This window comes from Mchenga conophoros, linkage group LG20 (assembly GCF_057382185.1).
Source record: "Mchenga conophoros isolate Kocher_MC1m ecotype Shallow Benthic linkage group LG20, M_conophoros_male_GT1.1, whole genome shotgun sequence".
NCBI lineage: Eukaryota > Metazoa > Chordata > Actinopteri > Cichliformes > Cichlidae > Mchenga > Mchenga conophoros.
In genome coordinates, this window is record NC_140545.1 from 5,371,904 (window position 1) to 5,386,557 (window position 14,654).

Below are 14,654 nucleotides of genomic sequence, written 5' to 3' on the forward strand. Positions count from 1 at the left end.
CACAGAGATAGACTTTATCCACAGATATAACAAATTGTAAAACTTGAGAAATGTATTTCAGTTCATTGGTCAAACAGAGCTGTCTAATTGCTGACTATTGTAAAGAGGACAAGGTTGTTAAGTTTTCTGAATCAATTAGGACTTTTCAAATTTAAAAACTAAAATAAAAAAAACTACACCTGACCACAGAACGTGGTCAACCGCTCGCGCAGAAAACATTTACCGCATGGGAGAAAGTGGCTTATTTCTGTCTTACCTGTTGCACTCCCGTTTGTTAATTTGTGGCGAAGATATGTGGAGAATTTCAAAGGCACAGTTTATCCCAGCGTGGAAGCCCTTTCTATGAGCTGCCCTTGCAAAAAGAATTGGCCTGCTTATTCACATACCTTAACCTGGCTCATTCACAAAAACATATCAACTCCCCTCCAATAAAGTGGACAATGTGGACATTATTTCTCCTGCTTGGTGTTTTGGTTGCTCTGTGTTTACGTGTTTAAAGCCTCAGTTTTGCTGTATGCAGCGACAGCTACAAACAGATCCTTAATTGATCTAATCTGGTTACTGCAAGCTATTTTCAACAGTTCCATTAGAAAACTCCCATCCTCCCCCACTCTTTCTCTCTCCCTTCACCTCCCACACTCTCTACCCCCCATCTGCCCTGACCTACATGGTTGTCACATGGCCCCGGCTCCCTGGCTTGGCATTTTATGGAAAATCTGCAGGAGATAAAGCCACAGGGTTTAAAGTGTTATCCCTGCCTGTCCTTTGAGAAGGGCTAAACACTGAATGAGGTGTTATTGCATCAATGCTGTTGGACACACACAGGCACCAAAGAGGATATCTTCCTCCCTCCTTCCCTCTCTCTCGCTCTCCCCATGTGTGTGTCTCTCCCTCTCTCTCCTCAGTTTGATTGGATTTAGTAGAGTGTCACCACTGTGACTTTGGGGGATTTCTCTTTCCCTGTCACTGTCTTCTGCATGCTTGCTTGGGTTATTTACTTAACTTGTCCAGAAAATGGACTGTGATCTGCAGCTTAACGCCAAAGCTAGGGAGAGACAAGTGCTTCGTGGTAGTTAAGATATGCTTGACAGGCACCTAGACACTCAGTTGACTCTCTGGCTTGCTTACTCCCTCGCTGGTGCTGAGGGCTTAGTTTTGCATTGTGACCGAGTCCCCTTCACACTGTTGTCTGCCTGTAAATTTTCTGCTGCCCTTGCTATTCAGCCAATTACAGCAAAAGAGCTTTAGTGATTTTTTTCCTTCTTCATTTTTTTCCACCCTTCTCCCCTTCTCCTGGTGTTTTTATATATTTATTTTACAAGGGAATGACAAGCATTGCTGAAGGTTAAAAAAATGCTGAATTTCATAGTGCGTATAATGTCATCCTTTTTTATTCTGTAGCCGGACTAATCAATAAAAAACAGCTTCATCTTGTGTGGAACAAACACATACGGCGCAGGTTAATATAACTTCCTGGCCTGCTGCGTTTAAATTTTGAAGCTTTTGTGCTCCTGTCTCACGTTTAAATGAATGAAAGAACAAGGGGCAGCTTAATACAAATTTCAGTTATTTGTAAGCTTGTAAGCTTTCGCTTAATTTAAATATGAAAGATGCCAATATTCATGAATCCCAAAGGTGAAGCACATTCATAAAAATGAGCAGTTTACTTTTTGGAAAAGTGAAGATGCAAACCTTTTGTGTGGGACTTGAATGGAAGAAACTGTTCACCTAAAGTAAGTATTTAGTTAAAGTTTAAGATTGTCAGAGGTTTTTCCCTTTTGCATATATTTTAACCATTTGTTGTCCTCCAAATATTCCTCTGCTGTGTCCCTGGCCGCCAACCTTACTACTCATAGCTATATATTCAGAAAACTGGTTCAGGAATACACACCCTTAAACCTCTCTAAACAATAATGAGGTGTACTGGATTTCAGCGCATACACCATATGTTCCTCTCAGGTAAGGTTTCTAAGTTGTTTAGTTTCTTTGGCACTAGGTCGTGCTGCAAGATAAGATGCGTGTTAAAGGCCTCTGAAAGACTATCAATGCAATGTCAAATGTAATGCGGAGCCACAAAGCAGTTAAAGAATGCATCCAGAGTGCTCTGCCATGTTGCATTCTGGTGCTAAAATGACCAGAGCAAATATCTTCCCAAAATACTGGATAAGATAAGGCAGTCGGCACAGCTTTGCATCACTGTGGTGGTTGGTTGTAGTAACGCTGGAGCTATACTTGACGGGGTGAGTGCAGACTTACAACAGTCCCTCAGTGACCAAAAAAGGAACGCCACATAGGTTTTATTGTTCTATCTCTCATAAAAACAAAACCAGAAGTTACACAAGTGATAATTGTGCATAAAAGAAGTGACACCACAAAATGCGCAGTGTTCCAAAACAAGAGAACAGAAGAATAAAAGAGTCTTTCCACCAGTCTAAAATGAGCCACGCCTAGCAGTGGGAACGGAAAGCAAAACTGCTTAATGTGACAAAATAAAGACAGAAACACTCCAAGGGAAAGTTAGAATTAGGATCCTGAAAGATTTATGCCTCCTTTTTATTTATAATTTGTTTTCTTTTCCTTATTGGAATTGAGTTGCAACTGAATATTTGATGAACACAGCCTAGAAGTAAGGATGTTATGTCAGCAAGGAAACAAAAAGTAAAGAGAAACAACCAAGAAATGTATTTTGCAAAGTTCGCACTTTGGAATAAACTAACATGCCTTTGCTTTCACAAGTGGCTTGTTAATTGACTGGTGGGTGGGGGGAGGTTTGGGGGGGGGGGGAGTTCGCTATCTGCAGGTTGTGCTGAGCCCTAGCGAGGCTAGCTGCGCCTTTCCGTATGCACCGCGCCGAGTGCTGGGTACTCTCCGTGCACAAAACACCATCTGCATTTTGCTGTTAACGCGCCTTCACATCCAAGGGAGGATTAGGAGAAAATCCCCAGGTTTTTTTCAACCAGTTGACAAATATCAGATTTGTCTCTAAAAAATTAGCTCCATCTATATCTCCCACCATATGACACACAAAAAAGATTATCTGTAATACCCAGCCAGCTTGGGTGGGGAAAAAGCAGATTAAAGTTTCAGTTTGGTCATATTTACGCAGCCTCTTCAAGTGCGAGACTGTCTGCAATCCACAGTCGACAGACCTCTTCGCAAAGAGTCCTCCCTTCGTGTGTACACCCACCCCCAAGCTTTACCTTCCAGAAACAAGATGTCTGCCTTGAAACAATTAGACATCATACTTAAATAATTCATCATTTCCCAGTGACTCTTTCTCTTCTACGTGTCCTTTAAACAGAGAGAGTGAGCTGCCAAAAGGGCTAAAGTGAATAACAGCAGCAGGTGCCTTTTCAGATGGAGCTTTGTAGTCTGCAGTGGGTGCTGAGCTGTTATTTTAGTGGCCCACTGGTGAGGAGCAGGGGAGGGCTGGGAAATGGACCTGCTAGCTGACCCCCAGACCCCAGAGCTGTCCTGTTAGCACTCCCCCCTCCGCTCCACGTTACCAGGAGTAACTCCTGGCTTAAGTTGTTTTTAAAATCTAACAACGCAACATGCAGCTGTGTTTACCTGTGAAGTTTAAGAACCTCGCTTCCTAAAAATAAACTCCTTTGACCCTCAAGGAGGTCGTTTGTGTCTGCAGTGACAGATTGTAAGGCTGGGCGTGCATGATTATAACACATCAGCATGCATCAGAGGGATTTAAACATACGAGTAAGATGCTCCTCTTTAAGCCTCCACTAAGTCAGTGTGTTCTTCCTGACCATTTCATTATCAAATACATAATCATCATCTGCCGAGGACAGAACCGAAGGCCTAAGGCCCTACCTGGTGTCCTGGATGTTGACTTCCTTGCTTCCGCTCAAGACCACTGCCCCACCCAGAGGTTGCTTTATGAACACAGGAGCCCCATAAATGAAATTAAGGTGTCAATTAGTCAATTACAGCATAATAACTCTGAGGGCAGACATTTAGAGACAAAGAGAACCTCAGCTAAGTTCATTTCCTCCAGCCCAGGAGCCTAGCGTTTGGCACACGTCACTCCCCACCCAGACTCGCTGAATAAGGGCCCCAGTGCTCTCCCTAATGTTATTTTCCCCTGGATATCTTTTTTGATCAACAATTTCCTTTCATGGGTTTGTTTTTCAGATGCAGGGGATGCACTTTTTCTCTCCCCAATTTGGCTAGGGAGAATTTTATAATTTAGTAATTAAAATCTTTGTTAGGCTTTAGAAATTGCAACTAATTGAATTTAATGGGAAGATGAATTTCAATTTTATTTGATTAGCAAGACCCCTGGCATAGGTATTTATGGAAAAAACTCTACAAAAATATGCTGTGTGGGCTAAGATGGCATAATAGAATTACAGATAATCGGATTTCACTGTCATGAATTTCACTCTAATTTCACTATAATTTTCCATTAGATAGCTGGTTTACAAATATTTGCTCATCTGCGATGGGAAAGGCTATCTGTCTAAAATGATTACCGAGCGAGCCTTCAGAAATATGTCCCTTTTTTTTCTCCTCCCTTTTAAAACCAGATTGCGAGGGATCAAAATTAGGAAGATTGCATTATGGATGTCTGCATCCGGGAGAGCAATGGGGGAGATATGATGATTACGGCCGGGGGATGAAAGCAGTGTCAAGAAAAATGTATGACTGAAAAACATAGGCCTATTCTATCTACCGAATCTCTGCTCTCAACACAGTGCCGCCAAGCAACATGCTATATCGTGATTCATGTAATATCAGCGCCCCAAATATACCTTCTACTTTATACACGTTAATTGCTTTCAAGTATGTACCTTTAATGAGATTTTCATTGCGCTTTTCCTAGCGTATGTATGTCAACGCATATACAGCTACACAGCAATTATGAAAATCAAATGAGTTTCGAAGGAATCATCGTCATGAGTCTTGCAAATGATGATCATCAAAATGTGGTGTGTTGCGATCATCGCTGTTGTGGCTGCATCTGCGTGTAAGTTTAATATTCCGCTCCTTCTCCGCTTAAAAAATAAATATATAATGCAATATAAACAGACGTGAGAGGGAATAATATTCCACATCATAGACAACCTCGAGGAACACTGAGGTGAACTCTTGTTGAAAAGCCTCTGCTTCAGAATTAAGCTTTTACACGTTCAATTTCCTGCCAATTTTCAACAACATGACAGTGAGTATCAGGAATAAACTTGCTTCATTGTCTGCTGAAAAACAAACCGTTTTTAATTTGTTGTGTTCAAACTTTAAGACGCAGAGTCGGAGAGGTTCACGCCGGACTGTTGCTCCTTCTGTCTCTCACACCCCCACCTGTGCACTCCACCCGTCATGACAGACCCCAATACCCCACGCCGGCTCACACCCACTCCAGCCTATTCGCTCAGTCACTTTTTTGCCCCCCGAATTGCCAGAGACAGCAAGAGGGGTTCAAAAACACAATCTGACTTTCGGCAAAGGTCAGATTTCTCACTCGGCATGTCTCTGGGCTTTGGGCACAAAAGCCGCTGAATTCACATCTTTCAACTGGGCAATAGCTTTTGTCCTGGGGAATGGAGGACTCGGAGTGGGCCCTGCACCAGACCAGCCCCTCCTGGAGCGCACGGTCAGGGGCAGCCAAACGTCTGGCCCCAGCGGCCCTTTGACTGATGTACCCCTACCATGTCACATGCATAGGAGCGCGCGCACACACGCTCACACGCATACACACTCCACCTTGCCCTCAACATTCTCCCGCATGCACCATACAATACCCTCACGCCACATCAAACGAAAAGCCCCACAGCTCCTTTTGAAAAGTAATGGTTTCGCCCCCAAAGATGGCAGCTCGAGGGTCCAGAAGGCTGTAATGCATGGACGACAGACCCTGCCTCCTGTGGACATTGTTACATGAATAGAATTCACCCTGCACTCGCCCCCTTGATATCAAGTTTTTGAGATACTGTGGAAGTTTTTATTGTTATGCTCCACCTATGTGAGACAAAAAGCATCACAGCATTAGAGCCAGGCAGATGTTCTCACCACTTCAAAAATTTCTACCACATCAGTGGCATGCGATCATTTTTAGTAACTATTATATTTTCAGGTTTCAATCTAGCAATTCACACGGGCCACAAATCCATTAACAACATATATATTTATTTATTTGTACGGAGACTGACACAAAAGATTTTTATCCAGCAACAGAACAAAAGAGCGGTCGCCAAGTCAGGTCGTGCACAACAAAAACAATTCGATTTCATTAGATCCCGGGCTAATAAAAGTAGTATTTACAGTACAAAGTTAAATCGAGGGTGGAACCTTTTGATAGAAACTCTTTTAAGGTCATTTTCCTTTATGTGGGTTAGGAAGGAGGAGACAAAGCCTTATTTTTTTCCATTATTAGCCAGGATGAGTCATCATAATTTCAGAATCAACCAAAACCAGTTTTATGTACATACTTCAGACTAACAGCACTCAGGAACTGAAGCCCGACCTATGTATTATTGTATTATGGTCCAAAGCCATAAAGTTATTCATTTCCTCTTTTCTGTGTCCAGTAAATGCTAGTTATACAACACCTTTATTCAGAGTAAACCTGCCGTGGAAAACAGGAATATCCAGTTACCTTTGAAAGTTGAGACTTTCTTGTTATTTTGTGTCGCTCTGTAAATTCCACATTCTTGACACACCACCATGTTTACAGTATATGGGCATTATGTACAAATGGTCCCGAGGCGCTTTGCATGCTGCTGCGGAAGAAACTGCCAGGCAAATAAAGGGTTTGTCTTATAAAGTATTCATTGTCACCTGGTAACGGCCGTCGTTTATCATTTCACCTGAAATTACAATGAAAACTGATAGCTTATCAGAGGGAGGGAAGGAGAACCAGAGCGCTCTGAGTGAGAGACAGAGAGAGAAGCAAAGAAAGTATACCATGCAGGGCTGAAATGGAGAGGATTGCTATATTGTGAGGGAGGGAAAGAGTTATTCGCTTTAAGCTAAAGGGCTGGAAAATGTATTTTGTGAAATCTTTTTCTAAGCTTAACGCTTCTGTGATAGACATGAGGACAAGCATATTTACCAAATAGTAATGTGCCTGGCTTTATCCTGCCCTTTGACTATGTACACATCAAACATATAGTCTATGATTTAATAAGTGAGGACAAAATTGTGGAAATATTCTTCCACTTACTGTAGTTGTACTTTATATATAGAACGCTAATTAAATATGTGTTTAAAAGCAGCTTTTACATGTAGTCACACTGCATTGGATTTAAATAATTAGCCTCAAAGTATAATATGTTTTAATAAACGTATACTCTTATTCTCTAGAAAGCCCTTTTTCTTTTTCTTTTTTTTTAAGTGTTGTGTGCCCCCCCTTCGCTCATTTGAATAGAGGCAGTGGAGGCTCCACCCAAGAGAGTTGAAAGGCTAGAAGACCACAAAGATGGAAAGGCCAGCCCACTGAGGGAGGGAGAAAAAAAACTGCTCCGGTTCCTCTGCCATAATTTCCTATCAGCCTATTCAGACAACATCACCAACAGCTTTGTCTGTGTGTGTGTGTGTGTACGGGAGCAAAGCAAGAGAGGGAGGCAGCGCACGAGAGGCAGAGAGAGAGCGCCACAGAGAGAGAGAGACAGAGCAGGGAAGGGGGAGGCTCCATATTCTTTCACCTAACCCCCCCATCACCGTCAAACCACAGGAAGGAGGGGCCAGACCCTAAGCTGCCAATCAAATCCGCTCGTGGCAGCCGGCATTATCTCAGCAACAAACTATTGACAGATTACATGTCAAGGAGTTTAGTGCTTGATTGAAGGAAGCCTCTTTTTTTTTTTTTTAATCTAGTTACTTTTCCGCTGTATTCCCCCCCTCCAACAACCAACATTCGAATGACTTTCTAACAGAGTTGAGTAATATTATGAAAGTTACATGTCTGAGAGGATTTAACTTCGACTTCCCTGAATATGGTGAGTACTCTTCTTCTTTTCTGTCTTTGTCAGATGTGTTTTATTAGCTGACAGTTTAAGGTGTGCCTTTATCTCTGACTAAATATACAGAGAGGGGAAGTTGTTCATGATTAAACTATGTGCCAGCTCGTACGTATACCCAAGTGTTGCGACACCATTATTTATAGCTCTTTGACAGTGCCCAAAGGTGACTGCAGTATCAAATATGATTGCCTGTTTCCTCAGCACACGCTTCATGACACTGTGTTACATTCAGTACACATGTGAGGAAAGTTCACACAGCAAGTTTCATTTTCTCTTGACAGAGTACGTCTCTCTTCTAGAGAGCGGCACAACTCCCTGTCAGCCTGTTTTTGTTTCTTCTTCTCTTGCTTATTAGTTCTTTCTTTCAGCTATACTTTTTTTTCTTATTTTGATAAGTCACAGTTTGAGTCTAGAAATAAAGATATTGGTTTGGCACACACGCAGGAGCTGGCAATGCCATTAGGGTAACCTGAATGGCCTAAGGGTTTGTTGCTAAGGGGACAAAGCAAACAAACTGTTGTGTTGCTTATGTTTTCCACATGTAAAGGGAACAGCAGCAGTGTTAACACCTTGCCAGGTACTTCTAAATAGTGTACATACAGTGCACAGGCTATTTTCATGCATTAAACAGATAAATTAAAAGCATTAGAGGTGAGGTAAAACTGTAACCAAACGATCCATTCGTTTGAGTGCTTTCATACGATGATTCTGATTCATTTCCCTTTCTATACACACACACACACCTGTGAGGCAGGTTTTTTTTATAAAAACCTGTAGCTGCCAGGTTAACATCAGTGATTCTGTGCGTACTTTTAGAAAGATAAACTTGTTGTGTTGTAACTGGATTATACGTGTAAGCGTCACTCTCCTCACCACTTATAAGACGGGTTTTTTTTAGTGGGATTTAAAAGAAGTCACATTTTATGGTCACATTTAGTTCTTTCTGTTTTGCGCGTGCAGTGTGTTCTCGTGTGTTTTCCATTCGCTTGCACACCAAGTGGTGTCTTCCTTTCATTGTGTGTGTGTGTGTGTGTGTGTGTGTGTGTGTGTGTGTGTGTGTGTGTAATAATACTCTCAGTATATTTCATTATTACCACATATACATGTTACTGCTCGGTAACTGTACATCAAGTTCTTTTAGACTTAATCGGTCCTCTTTGATCAGTCTTATCGACCCTATTTTTAAAATGCCTTATTTTAAACTCACTTGGTGTGAAAATATTTAGCAGACGTTGTGGTATTTTTTTTTTGAGTAGGGTATTTTTAAACTGATGTCAGTGTTGTAAATTACAGAAAGGTTACCGTGAAAATATATTTATTCTTTTTTTGGTCTTTTTTAAAATATTCCCTGAAAAAAAAAAACTACGCAAGTCATATTTCGAGCGAGCTTTGCACGAGGCTGTTATTTTTAATATGTTTGTCAGTTATGTCTGTTTTTATTTTCATCCTCTTCTTTTTTTTTTTCTTTTCTCCTTTTTCACGGCGCTGCGTTGCACTTCAGACACTTTTGGCACGACATCGGCTTTGACTTGTGCATCGCAGGATTAATGTAAATTAAAGATGTTTTTTGCCTTATCAAATAAAACGCTGACAGACTGTATAGTAGACCACTGTGACCACAGGGTTTCACAAACACTCAGGAGAGGCAGACAGGAGAGAGCTCGGTTATTATGTCTGGTTATTTAAGGTGTCCTGCATTATCGTTTGAAATAACAACAAACAAGTTCAACTGTTATTGTGACACACCCTAATTTCAAACTTTTCGTCAGCTTGGAAAATGTTTTTCTCCCCTCTTATGAGTCATAATGTTGATTGCCTTCTCCCTCACTGAGTCGTCTCATTAACCCTTTGTGGCCCTCTCCATCGTTTACGGCCCTCCACAAAACTAGGATGAAATGAGGGAGAAAAAAACAAGCCCAGGTCTGAAGGCCCTCAATAACCTTTTATCACAATTTAGCAATAACCCGAATCAATTTGATGTCTTAAGCAATAAAATATGCTGTTGCACTCCTATTTCTGCAGCTCCTTGGATGACAGTAAATTTACATTTTTTAATTAAACTAGCTGGAATTTTTATTAGGGGGCCGGGCTATGCTAATGGAAATGTTGTGTACAGCAGATTAACAGAGTTTTGAAATAAATTTAACAGGGAGACGTTTGGAGGGAAAAAACGCGAGTCATTGTCTTTAACCTCTTTCGTGCCGATTTCTCCTGGGGGATCCTTGTATTCTAAGGAGCCTTGTCAGGGAAGAGTGCTTCTCAGCAACGAGGTGATTAGTATCGCCTTGTCAACCGAGGAAAAACACTCGCATTCTGCACATTTATTTATTTAATAAATGTTTAAAATTATACCAAAATGTGAGATTTTTCTTATTGTTCACTTATGTTATTTGAATGTAATGAGACCTCACTCTCTGCTACTGAATTTAGAAATAGATGTGTGTTGTTTAGGGTTTTTTTTAAACGGCATCTGTTTTGTTTTCTTCTCAATGTTAAAAATGAAGATATTTTATTTTAGCATTTTACTGTTTATTTAAAAAAAACTTTAAAACAACAAACCCCTTTTATTTTTCCTTACCCTTTAATTCTTTTTAGATCTTCAAATTCATTTTCTCTATTTTACAAAGTGTCACATGCAGTAGTTAATGGCAGCGTATAGTGTTTGTGTAGTTTTATGGTCCGCTCTCGGTATTTGATTGATGTTATGCGAGGCTGTGTGCGTTATCCCTGGTTTTAGCAGAGTGGCAGGGGTAGAGAAGGGGGGACACAGACAGCAGACAAGGGCAGGGAAGTGTGTGTGTGTGTGAGTGTGTGTGTGCACGTGCACGCTGGTGTGTGTGTGTGTGTGTGTGTGTGAGTGTGTGTGTGTGTGTAAGGGTGGGGGGGTGAAGAAAAAGAGAGGGACAGCTGAGTCCTGATTGAGCCTGTGCCCAGTCACCAGACACAAACCACCCAACACCATAATTACCTTAACCCCCATCTTTTAATACACAAATCACACCAACTGGCCTTTTTTTTTTTTTTTTTTTTTTGCCTTCACCGACAGGAAGAGGAAACATCAGAGATCAAATGATCAAATAAACTCCAGATGCACGTGGGCTGCTATGCATCTTGCCGCAGTAGCCAAAGTGTTCAGGGCTACTTGATATGGGCCAGGAGTAAGGCAAGTGGCATCACCACCCCCTTTCTTCACTCCTGTGCACTCATGCAGTGGCCAGCACCTAATTAAAACCTCAAAGCTCCCCGTCACCAATCTGGAGTAATGGCCTAATTAATACTTGGTGAAGAAATATTCCAGAATGATAAACAGGTTGCACCTTGGGTCTTCATTGCCTTTATTATCTAAAACATAACTTGCTAAGTTTTTATTGTCACGGATATTGCGTGTTTGTGAAGCTGCTGTACTCAGAATAGGAGTAGTGGAAATCCTGAAATATCCTTCGTAATTATGTTCCCTCAAAATGGAAGGCAGTCACTTATAAATTATACTGTAAATTAGAAAAGCACATAAAAGAAAAAAAATAGTTTTTAATATTTCCCCCCCTCACACACATTTTTATCATCATAACCAGGAGAAAATAAATCTTTTTTCTTTTCTTTTTTTATCTCTCAGCTGAATGTGCCGTGTCATGTATTCTGGTGCGCAGCAGATTCAGGAGAGATGCATCCAGTAACTTTTTTCCCCCCCTAATCTTACATATGAAATTATAATTTCATGCAAAGCGAGGGAGTAGAATAATCTCTGCTTGTTGATATGCTATATAAGAGGGGAAAACGGGGAAAATGAAGAGGTAATTAGCAGAGTGCAAGACTTTGGCGCATTTGTCTGAAAGCATGGTCTCCACTGGCCATGAATGAATTTGCATGCTTCGCTTATCGGGGCGCACTTATTAGGCCAGCTGAAAGAGAGATTAAGCCGGCACAAAATGTGGTGACTAATCCCTTTAAATGTGGCAGGGGGTCTTTAAGGTGTGAAGCAGGCCGTACGTAGGTTAGTGGGCATGGAATGTGGCGGACCGCAACTTCCAGCTGAATGTGTGTGAAAGCAGTCAGCAAACGTGGGGTTAACTATCTAATGACAAGGACAGTGATTGACATGGGTAATAGATTAATTGTCTATCTCCTTACCCTCTTATCTCTGGTATACATACAGCAGGTGGGGTCAGACTGGTTTGAGATAGTAAAAGAAATACTTTGCATAGGCCAGTATCAATTGTTTTCCTTTACATATATATATATATTTACCACTGAGTAAAATTGTTGGCAAGTTTAGTCAGTCATACATGTACGGAAAAGCAAAGCATATAGAGAATAGTAGGTGCTGAAACAAATTGGTCTTCACACCTTGCTGCTGCTTTTTAGTGTTGAGTTTATCTCTCAGTTCTCTCAGTTTCAGTTTTCTGTCACCTTTCTCTTGACAGGAATTCTGGGCCTGCCGGGATATCTCTGATTTTATTTTTGATTGGAGGAAAAGAAAAGAAAAAAACAAACAAAACAGGAACAAACATTGAACCTTTTTTTTTTCCCGTCACCTTCACTGCGAGCAACAAAATGTTTGCTCTGCCGGGTTACACAGCCAATACTCCTGTCCTCAACCATAATTGACTGCAAACAGAAGCGTAGTGACGTTTAAACACTGCCCTGCTCTGTCTTTTGTGTCACCGACGCATCTTCCGCACGGTCCCCAACCCGGCACCCCTCGAATCCAGCTCCCCTTCTGCTGCGCGCGTGTGTTTTCATGTGACATTCTATTCACTTGGGTCAGTAGCAAGCAGCACCAGCAATAATTACTGTCTGTACATGATAAATCTGAAGCCCAGCTGTTCATTTCTGTCACAACAGAAAGAGAGGGGGAAGGAGAGGGGGAGAGGAGTTCAGGAGTATGCAGTTTGCCGGATTTCTTTCTTTCTTTTTCTTTTTTTTTTGCTGGGTAACTTGATAGGATTACATGATTCTAGAGTCCACACCTGTTAAGAGGCTGTTAGCAGAACAGTTGGCAGTCCCGTAGTCACAGCTTAGCCTTTTTTCTGTCCATTCTGTATCGCCTTCAGGGGATTTCACCCTGCATGTATGACGAGAGTGTGTTTCTCCAGGCTCCTGCCTCGGGGAGGAGCGAAGAGGGGAGAGCGCTCCTTGTGACACGCGAGCGGTGTATGTTTGATGTTAGAGTGCGTATCCTACGTTTGTGTGTGTTTGTGTGTGTGGTGCGCGCGCGCACGTGTGCGAGACCGGGTCGGCTGACATCTCTTTTTTCCCCTCCCTCTCCGGAGAGATGTTGCCTGCCAGCAGTCGTGCTTCCCTCTCCCAACCTCAGTCGCACCGGAGCCACCCGGGCAACAATGTACAAGTAACACGACAGCAAACAAAGAAAAGAATTCATTTTGGTTTGTTTCTCACAAGGGTGTTGGCAGAGTCGCAAAATGCCCAAATACAGGTTAAACCAGACAATTTAAATGATGAAGGGTTAGGTTGAGACGTTTTGTACATATTTTAGGAGTGCCAAAGCCGTGCTGTCAATTAGAAATAGTTTTGGAAGGAGTGGAGAAATGAGTAATGCATAAAAATTGTTGCCTGTTTTCGCTTGTTCGGTTATTATTAAAGTGGGGAAACTGTCCGAAGCAGCACGCTCGCGTATAGGGAATACAGTCAGAGGGAGAATTGTTGACAGTCATCAGACTTAGAAAATGACATTACAGTAGGGTGTTTGGTGCTTTGGTGCAACGTGTCTCACTGCCTTATTTGGCATTCAGCAGCTACCCAGCTCTTGGGCTTCGTCACTTTCTGTGGGCCCTCAGCACCTGTTCCCCCTATTGTACCGGAATTTTCTATATTTGGCCAGAAACTGGACTCTCTCAATTTGTGTGTAGATCACTGTCAGTCTGAGAGCAATAAACTCCATAATCTTCAAGGTTGTTTTCTTGTTTTCTTCTGCCGTTTCTCAGTTTTGCTTTGCTTTGTTTTTTTCAGACGACAATAGAAGAAAACATCATTCAACTCGGGAGGACTGCGAAGCGTTTCTCACCAGGGCTTTTAAATGTCATGCTGTCCCCTTGCATGTTATTGACACGTTGCGCTGCCAAAAGTGCAAATTATCTAGCCTCTCGAGCGCAGGAGAAATAAAAAAAGAGCAAAGTTAATAGATATCTTGGGCTAACTTTTAATTGTTCTGATATGTAATCGCTAAATGACAATAAAAAAAAGGAGCAGGGCCACGTTAAAAGCTTTATCTCTCCTGCTCTGTGCCCAAAGTGTCATGTCCATAACAGCACCACCTGATCTACAGAGTAAAATAACCGCTAAGGCTTATTGTTTGGACAATATTGGAGCCCCCCCCCTCCCCCGCCTCCCTCCCCCGCCTCCCTCCCTCTTCAACACTCACCCCACCCACCCCCGCTCCCCCCGCTGCTCCTCTCCCCTCTCCCTTGATTCATTTCACCCACTGTCCTCGGCTGCTGGAAAATGGCGTTAATTTTTTTATTACCTGTTTGACTCTCCAGCCTTATTACTGTAGCCCCTTAATGTTCTCTGTAACCGTGGAAACCAGATGAATAAATGTCCGCCAAAGAAAATGAGATGATTAAACAGGTCACCCTTGCAAAACAAATTCGCTTGGTCGAGCGCAATTTGTGTACCAAGCGGCTGTCTTAACAGTTTGCTAACAAGGGGATTGTTTGCCAG

The 14,654-nt window shown here is 42.0% G+C and overlaps 1 protein-coding gene across 3 annotated transcripts in view; it reads left to right on the forward strand.

Annotated features, from left to right (window-relative positions):
- Positions 1-14,654, forward strand: part of casz1 (castor zinc finger 1) — a 167,985-nt gene that overhangs the window by 87,880 nt on the left and 65,451 nt on the right. Inside the window, exon 1 of one of the 3 annotated variants that reach the window (XM_085258601.1) lies at positions 7,487-7,952. The exons of the other annotated variants lie outside the window; for them this stretch is intronic. Coding sequence (XP_085114727.1) covers positions 7,904-7,952 — 49 coding nt within the window. The 5' untranslated portion in view covers positions 7,487-7,903. Of the gene's footprint in view, positions 1-7,486; positions 7,953-14,654 lie in introns of those variants that run through there. 3 annotated transcript variants of the gene reach the window in all.